This window comes from Oratosquilla oratoria, chromosome 1 (assembly GCF_046742065.1).
Source record: "Oratosquilla oratoria isolate Oo_2021 chromosome 1, ASM4674206v1, whole genome shotgun sequence".
NCBI lineage: Eukaryota > Metazoa > Arthropoda > Malacostraca > Stomatopoda > Squillidae > Oratosquilla > Oratosquilla oratoria.
Window position 1 is genome coordinate 12384238 of NC_134777.1, and position 10000 is coordinate 12394237.

Consider the following 10000-nt stretch of genomic DNA (forward strand, 5'->3'; position numbering starts at 1 on the left):
TGTTTTTTTTTTCTTTTTTCTTCTTTGAAATATGTTGCAAAAAAAAAGGAAAAAAAAAAAGTCATAATTTCTTTTTTTTTTTCAGAAATTGCTCTCCCACTCCTGGTCCCCCTCCTCCCACTTCCGTTCCTCTTCTTTCTTACTATCTTCCTCCGTCTTCTTCAGCATAAGCTCTTCCTCCTCTTCCTCCCCTTTCTTCCCCTATCCATTCTCCTCAGCCTTCTTCAGCTCCACCTCTTCCTCATCCTCCTAATCTTCCTCTTCCTCCTTCTTTTCACCTTGAACCTCCCTCCCTAGACTGTCTCTCACCTACCTCGCCCTCCCCTTAAGGCAAAGTCCAGGCCGAGGCACCGCGCGCTCTGATGCACGAAGACGGCTCGCCCGCCTCACTCGGCTAAACGCAATTGGGAACCAATCTCACCATATTTATTTTGTCGGAACCGTGCACGAGGGAAAAAAGTAGAACCTCCCCACTGCCGCAAATTTTCGAATCCATACAAGCACGGAGTTACTGGAGCTCTGTGTTAAGAATCCATACAAGTATTGAACTGCCGGAGCTATTTGCGAGACAACAAATTCGCTGAGGCTAATGTTCGCCCCTCCCCTTCCATATCCAATTCATCTCTCTTTTCTCGAAGTTGGAGGTTATAGCACCACCCCCACCCCCACCCCTCACCCTGTAATACTACACCTCCACAAACTCCGTCGAGTCAGCGAAAACAGCTAGGGACGCACCCCCTTCCCCTTTATTCTCGTTTCTCGAGAACCTCCCCAATTAATTATCGACCGCCTTATCACTTTTATCCACCTCTCGTCCTTCAAGCTGACAACATGGCTGCTAGTTTCAACTAATCTGACTTCATGTTAAAACCTAACGATGCCAGCAAATCTGACTTTGTCGATGTCACTTCTATGCCACGACATGACCTTGAAATGCAGCTCACTTCGTTAGCCCCGTTAGTTCCATTTTACTCTTATCTGTCACCAGTTGTTTATTTCCGTGCCCCATCCACGCCGGATGGCCCCTTGCCATTCATTTATTGTGGTGTTGCCGCGAAGCCGTTTCAATCACCTGTGCGGCATCACCTCGGTAGCGATGGGGTTTCAGAGTTTTAACCTAGTTGATAATGCGCGGGACCTCTTTTCCGGAAAGGGCGATTTACGTCATACACCGAGCATGCGCCGTTCATGTACCACACAGCCTCGGCAGACTTCGACCAAGCTGAACCGGGTTTCCTTGCCGATTTAAGAATACCGAACCTTTACTCATTGTCGCATTTCAATCATTTTTTTTTTAACTCAACGATGACTCATTTTGCAGATTTTATTCATGCTGATGTATAATAATTCTATAGAGATTGCTAGTGTATTCCCATATTATGACTCACGTAAGATGAATCTATTTATCGTTATCAGTCCATAGGATATGACGGGAGATGCGCCGCTTCACTCACACGCCGACGCTATTTCCCACGGCTTCCCAGAGCAAGCTCCCATACAGACACCCTTCCTATTCCAAACAGTTCTCGGCAGGAGGGGTAGACTTATCCCACTTGTGAAATCTGTGGACGTTCCTTCGTCTCCTCCAACAAGGGTTGTCATCTTGTGGAGATCACCCTGTAGCTGGGATCAACATCAAAGGACGCCCATGTAACCAGAATTACTTCTCACGAATTATCCTGGTATACCTTGACTGAGTAATACGGATCAGTTATTAGTTTGATAAATAGTTATTTCAGCGATGCCCCATTATTCTCCGAAGGCACTTGGTACTATAGACATAGAAATTTCAAGTCAAAATCTAATGTTCATGTCTCAGACAGAGAACCATGAAATCCAACACATATTTCATGACCAACTCTGTCGACGCCATCAGTTGCATTGAGATCACTGAAGACTAGTTTATCCCGTGGAAGGCGCTGATTGACGATAGAGGCAATCTTGGCATAAAACGTCTTCAAATTCACATGTCTTGGTAGTAGTATATGGTGCAGTAAAGGAGATCCCAAGGTGTGCTTCGACCTCACGAGCACCATACACTCATTAACTGGAGTGATCTCTTTAAAGGCGGGTGGCTTAGCTCAGAAAGCCAGTATATCCATTCTGAGCCTCCTGAGGTTCGATGACAAGAGATTAGTCGGTCTTCCTGGGAGATGGAGAGAATGTTTCAGACTCCCAGATGGAGATTCTATTATGCCTAACTAAAAATCATGGGCTATGAGGGTTAAGGTCATCTAAATTGAGTCATTCCTTTTCTACTATGGAATTTTTTACAAATCTTATTCTGGCTGGTGCCAGGTAATTTCATTTAGCCTAAAGGGATCAAAAGATGATGAGATGCTTGAGAAATCTCTTTTTCCTCTTGAGATGGTGCCAACTCCTTCGTCGTCCGAAGGAATTAGTTGTGATTAGCATAATGACCTCCTCCTCCTCCTCCACCTTCTAATGCTTGTGGTTGTCCTTCATCGTCCCCGTTTTTGGCAGCTAATGGGCAGTCCAGCACCTGAGGGAGACAGCCAAGATCTACAGTGTGGCTGGGTTAGCGTTCTTTTCCGCGTTTTCTTCCAAATAATCACAATCCAAATCCTACCCTGCTCGACCGCCCCAGTGAAGCAGACAATGCATGCAGGGCAGCGACACTGCAAAGCGACAAAGTAATAATAAAAAACAACAACAGGAAATTACTTATTTCATAGTTGAATGGAATCATCAGGCTTTAATCAGGACAAAGTATTCATACTGTTCGACATGCTATATGAGGTTTAGTTGGTTAAGCTCATAGTGGGGTTTTCCTAAACTGAATAAAATCGCTTCCCGTTAGAGAGAAGAAATTCTTCGGCTGAGCACATTTCGTATTAGACTTAACGAAGACTACACCAAGTAATGATTCTCGCTTTAACAAAAATAGGACGTGAAACTAGATCAAAACACTTTCTTGGGAGTGGAAAATGAAATGTTGCGTCTCTTCCTCCACACTTGAATCCCTCACTCGTGGTGAGTCTTGCAAACGTACGAGTGAAGTGAGGCATCATCACGTCGTCAGTCTTCTCTCGAACGCAAATCACGCCAACGCCTCAATCAACCGACCCATCTGTCAGTCAGTCAATCAGGTTCTTGATCTCGAGTGTGTGATGGCCATTTATTTCGTATTACTTTTTCTCCTATTAGGAAAATATTTATACCTTTCTATTGAATTCATTTGATGCAAATATTCATTTCAACTTTCTCTGAAAATATCCGTGTATTTCTTTACCGTAGAGAGTGAGAGAGAGAGAGAGAGAGAGAGAGAGAGAAAGAAACGAGGGGAGGGATAGAAGGAAGGGTAGTGAGTGGTGGGATGAAGTGAAGAAGGTGGTTGAAGAGAAGGAGCGAACATTCAGGGACTGTTTGAAAAGTAAGATGAGGGAAAACTATGAGAACTATAATTAATCTGGAAACAATTCCGTGGATTCTGTAATTAGAAATTCCTCTTAATATTACTGCATCATCTACTTTCATAGAGTACATTGCCAATGCGCTATTGAACCTAACATTGCATCTGAAATATTTCACCTCTGGGGTGTCAGTAATGTAGAGGTCAGATAGCTCTTGAGGTAACTCAGGTATATTTGTAATTCTAATCACTCTTGATTTACAGTAAATTCCAAAATTGGGATTGTTAAGCGTCCCTCCTGGTCGTTTTCCAAGAAACATCAAAGCATTGCAGTGTCGAAAACGTACTTAAGGCCGCAATTATGACATGCGATGTCAATAACAACCTGTAGAAATTCATCTATGTCACGCTGCCGAGCCATATTGAAAGTCCGTCGCTGATTCATTTGACGTACTCTTCTGTGCTGTGCTGCATCCTGTCGTTGTATCTTTTCACGTTGTTCTTGAGACAGTTGTTCCCTTGCACTGCGATGTCGAATTGCATCTTCTACCGCTGTCTGTCCTCGACGCTCCTGTAACTGCGCAAGGCGAAGCTCGCGACGTCTCTCAGTGTTTCTCCTACGTTGTTCTTCCCTCTGCTCTCCGGTTTGCCTGACTCGTCTCAACTATTGAACCAGTCTCCTTGTATTTACTCTTCTGTTTTCTTCCATGGTAATCAAATTTCAAATAGTGGAATAGTAGAAAGTTAGCGAGCGTATTTGATAGGTGTTCACCATGCAAATGCTGATTACAGACTGACAACCGACGAATCACTTTCATTCATTAACATTTGCATAGATCGTGATTATTATCGTCGGGCACTTCCGTTATTGTTTCTAGAAATTTCTATTTGTGTGAAAAACAATTCCAGTAAAATTATTCAAGTGCTAAGAAGTTCTAGAGTTAATGCTTTGCTTTACTGAGTTGAATAAAACTACTTTGATTCCTTTGCAACGACATGACGTCATGTCGGACGCGCTGAAACGACGTGACGTCATGTCTTGTTCATCCAATGTAATAATCTTTTCGTGAATATAAATAATCTATTCGCGTTCAAACGCTCTGTCATTTTTTTTTTCAAGGCCATTAGGAATATTTCATTCAATGAGTTTGAAATAGTGACAGATTTTATTTTCTTAATTCATTATTATTATTATTTTTCCGCATCCGGGGGCTTGGCCCTTTGGGTGAGCTCGTCTTGCTCGCAGCCAATCAGTCGTCTCTGTTCCCGTGACGTCACCGCTTTCGGGTAATAAGTCGTCTCCGTTGCCGTGACGTCACCACTCTCGCTTCGCTCGTAGCCAATCAGTCGTCTCCTTTGCCGTGACGTCACCGCTCTCAGCCAATCAGTCGTCAGTAATTCTGGAAGGCTTCGGACAGACGGATAGCTCTCTTATTATATATATAGATTATTATCAATATTATTATTATTTCTAGTATATTGCTATTGTTATCAATTCTTACTACTATCTTATAAACACAACATCAAAATTCTCTATTCTAAACACACAAAATAACTGATGATAGATATAGTATGATGGATATAAGAATCACCATATCACTTAATCATTCAAATAGACTTAGTAAACTTTGTAAGATAAATGTCAAGTATATGTTACATTTGAAAACTTGAGTAAACGAACTGCTTGTCAATTATATGTCTTCCCTGATTCGGAAATGATTTAATTTTACTGTTGTCACCGAAAATATTTTCTTTGATCTGGAGCTTATAAAAGTCTTTAATTTACTTTGAATAAATTTCTATCTGATTGAGGATAACTTGTAGTTCTTACCACCATTCATTAGATGAAAGGGTCTTGTTTAGAAAGCTCGAGATTGTTTGTTTTTACTTCAGGTCAAGTAGAACATTTGAAAAGAAGTCTTTTTCTTGCTTTAGTGTCGGCCTAATTGCTCCATCTTCGCTGGTTCTTGAAAGATAGCTTTGAGGATTGAATATATAAAGTCTTGAGGCTTATAAGATTTAGGGTGCTACTTGATTAATTATAAGAGGTGGTGCAAATGATTTTTAGAAAAATGTCTAATATTTCGGCTGTGGTAATTGTTATTGGGAATCTTAGTGTTTACCTTAGTTCGGGAAACTTTCCCTCAAAGTGTTATTTTCTTCGGTTCAGGAGACTTTCCTGAAACGTCGAACCACGCCTATCGTAACTTTAGATAAGATACGATTAAACTCCCAGGCTCCTTTTTATTTTGTTGATCAAATCTATGTAACAATTTTGGTTCAATAAATCGGGAATTAACTATGAGAAATGGCTTAAAGTAAATATTAACCCGTGACCTTCTGAGCTCTTTTCGAACTCGTAAGAGTCCCTTGGAATACTTTGCGCACTAACGTCGGAACAATAATGAGATTACCCTGAGCTCAGGACGAAGAAGGACAGCTTTTTTGGAAACCTCTAACTAAGGATCACGTCTTCGGTTCAGGAGTCCTTCAAGATTCGAATTTCTAAAGTATCTACATTTAGAGAATCTACGCTGGTTAAAACAAAGGTGACCGGTAAGTTCTCAAATGTAATTCTGAAATGTTAAACCGTAGTTTTCATACGGCAGAGCCCAACTGATGAGTTGTTTCTTTTCTCAAGTCTAGCTGAGAAGTTATCGATCGTTGGTAGACCACTCAAAATGTACACGAGAATTTGATAATGCACATCAGACTACAATATAAATATATGTATGGAATAGGATTTTTTATAATAGAGTATATAAGTTAACATCATTAAAACACATAATAGTCACATAATGATTGAATAATAAGGACGTGACGTCACACACTTTTATGAAATAGAGAAGCTTGTGACGTCATGTTGCTTACGCCCGGTCATCTCCAATCTGTGTAACACTACGCAGCACCATGAAATCAAAGTTTCACTTTCCTTTACATGTATAGTTATAAGATGTAACACATATCATGCGTGGGTCGTGACAGCATGCATATATATATGTACATATATGTATGTATGCATCTATCTAATGTATGTATGTATGTATGTAATGTATGTATGTATGTATGTATGTATGTATGTATGTATGTATGTATACATAAGGTCAAACTGGACTGAACCTTTCTCTCGGAGTTAGCGACACGTGGAAGGTAAAGTAATAGATTTAAGGCCACGTGTCGAATTTAACCAGCCACCGTCAGCCGTCTATATAGCAGTATGAACTCAGAGCCTGGGGACAAAGGGAGAGAAATGCACAGGACAATATCCAGTTTCCGTGGGTATTGGACACACGAAACGACAACTCCCTGAGGACCTGAACAGAATCGCTTGTCGTTGGTCAAATCGAAGTCGTTCGCTTTTCAGCGACAAGATGTTCTTATGAACCGAAAGGTATCGTCTGGCAAAAGATAGAAAAAAAATTCCTCACGTTTAACAAATTAACCACGGTCGTCTTGGATTCATCAAGAAAGCTAAATCGAGACGATTACAGAAATTACTCGGCATGAAAGGGTTAATCGATGAATTTTCTAGCCCTTTGAGCCCAAGAGCATCCTCTAAGCTGAATAGATTGTCCAGAGTAAGCCGGAGCTAAACCATTAAAGAGTACTGGATCTTCAGGGATCAAGTGGCTCGACGCGCCGTCGTCTTACTGTGTCGGTTCTATTGTGAGGAGCAACGCCCGGGGCGAGGAGGAGGTAGTGCCGGTGCCTGTGCCGACACCGTTCGTTCCTCTTCATTGGCCAACCTGGCAAACGGCCAGAGCGGCGACGGGAGCCAGCAGGGGGGCTTCCAAGGGTGTTGTCTCTTTCTACATCTACTTCTTTAATTGTTTGTCTACTTGTCTATCTATTTATCTTAATGGTTTTATTTAGTTTTATCCATTTGTTTATTCATTTGGCTCTTCACACATACGCACGTACACACACACACACACACACACACACACACACACACACACACACACACACACACACACACACTCTCTCTCTCTCTCTCTCTCTCTCTCTCTCTCTCTCTCTCTCTCTCTCTCTCTCGCTCTCTCTCTCACGAATCGATGGTGAAGTGGTCAGAGTTCCCGGCCGCCACTACGGTGGTCCGGGCTCGAATCCCGCCAAGGGCTGAAACAGTTTCAGTATTGCTGCGCTGCGGATCGTTACTCTAACTCTCGTGGGCGGGGAGTTGTGTGTGTGTGTGTGTGTGTGTGTGTGTGTGTGTGTGTGTGTGTGTGTGTGTGTGTGTGTGTGTGTGTGTGTGTGTGTAGCCGTTAGTTTTGAGCTACACTGGCGGTGTGAGCGGTCTCTCTTCGGATGGCGTTGGAGTACTCGTGGACCACCGCTGTCACCAATATATAGCCGTTAGTTTTGGCTACACAATATCGCCCGTTTATATATAACAATATGCCTATCTAAGGATGTCAGGTGTAGGTTGTCAAATATGTAATATGTTTGGGATAATAATAATATGTGTTGCATTGTAATTAATGACCATCTCTCGTGGGTGTGCCTTGACATGATGTATGTATTGGAGTTACGGTAATGTAGTTTGGATGGCATAAGGAAATGTTAATGAACTGTCTGGTGACATTTGGTACTTGTGTCGGTAACTTTGTTCGACGATGGCGTGATGTGTTGTCTGAGTCAGATGTTTATGATTAGGAAATATGATGGTTGGTAAGATTGGAGGTATATATATATATATATATATATATATATATATATATATATATAATATATATGTATATATATATATATGTGTGTGTATATATATATATAATATATATAATATATATAATATATATGTATATATATATGTATATATATATATATATATATATATATATATATATATATATTGTGTGTGTGTGTGCGTTTTTATTGAAGACCAGAGCTAATTCTGTGTCGACTATCTTCTTAGTGATTTTCTCGATTTTCCGAATGGATTATTTATAACTCGAAGGGAGGTTAGACACAAGGCTTCCGAGTTCTATGGTGTTATTTGATAGAACATTGCACAAAAATATAAAGTACAAACTTTCGGTTGACTCATACAACCAACATCAGGTCTGTAAAAATGAACATACACATCAGTATATAAATATAGATATATAAAGATACTAGGAGAGGTAAGTTGAAGTTGGATTAACGGGTGTTAACACGACATTTGGTCACAGAACGTTCGCTTTTACCATGCAGTCTAGTTGTACAGCTGTAAAGAAGTAACTGTGTCTGTATATATATTGATGACAGGGTAATTTGAGAGATGTACACTCTCTCTAAGATATATAGTTTCTTGTGATTGTTGTACTGTTCAAATATTTTTGTGTTTTTCACTAGGTTTTGTCTGATAGGAGTTTCACTGTGTGTTTGTGTCATGGTTTTTCATATGCTACCTTCACGAGCATGCAGAGTGAGTCCTCTGCTCGCAGAGGTATTGGTAACACCAGTGTACGAGGCATTGGGGAGATGCTAACAACCTTCTTCTGGGCAAGTGAACTTGTATACCACTAAGGAGATGGTAGATAAAGAGTTAGCTCTGGTCTTCAACCAAGCATGTCTTCATGAAAACTTACTGCCCATTTGTACCAATATATATATATATATATATATATATATATATATATATATATATATATATATATATATATATATATATATATATATATATATATATATATATATATTTATATATATATGTATATATATATGTATGTGTACATAATTATATATGTGTATATACATATATGTATATATATATTATATATATATATTTATATACATATATGTATATATATATATGTATGTGTGCATAATTATATATGTTTAAATTCATGCATCTTGGTAATCTATCGTTATCCAAAGATGACATCTGTTTTTATGCATATTTTGTAGTCTTAAATGTATAACTACAACATTAATAAAAAAAAAATGCTGTCTCTTGAAGGCCGTTTAATTGTACGATTTTTAGCCGTACACTGAACACACACAGGCCTAGAGACAGGAACTGACAAGCCAGTGCGTCATACGCTGACAGCGCATCATCTCACATGCCTTATATATGCTAGCTATTACAATAATAGATGTTGATTTATTTGTACATATATACTTTGTAATACCTTATTGAACTACATGTAAAACGAATTTGATATATACATGTGTGCGTATGAAGGTGAATGTGTGAATGTTCTAAATACAGAGTTACGTAAATGTAAATGGTATAGTAATCAAGGATACTATTCATAAAAATCTATGATGATGGTAAGGACGCCTATGTTTGTGTTTATGTACGTATATTTCTAAGTATGGAATGCATGGTTTAAGGTATAACACATACATGCATTCATGAACTCCTGTATATATTATTTCGACATTTGTTTACTTAATTTTTTCTATTTTTATTTTTTTATAGAAAATTCGAATTATTATCATTATTATTATAATAATGATAAAATGTTAATGACCAGACCTTCGTCAAATTAATAGGTAAATAGAAATTAAATGTTGTTCTCCCTTCTACTCTTTTCCAGTCTTGACCGACCACAAGCTTAATCCTCGGAGCATCCTCTCCACCCGCACGCAATACTCTATCACCAAGATGCTCCTTCTCATCTCCACAGTCTTCATCCTGCT

The 10000-nt window shown here is 39.5% G+C and overlaps 1 protein-coding gene across 1 annotated transcript in view; it reads left to right on the top strand.

The window, feature by feature from the left end:
- The window catches only part of LOC143032177 (uncharacterized), a 164169-nt gene that overhangs the window by 139547 nt on the left and 14622 nt on the right, over window positions 1–10000 (top strand). The window contains exon 6 of the mRNA XM_076196645.1: window positions 9898–10000. This exon is cut by the window's right edge and continues 12 nt beyond it. Within this exon, the coding sequence (XP_076052760.1) occupies window positions 9898–10000 (103 nt within the window). The remainder of the gene's footprint in view (window positions 1–9897) is intronic.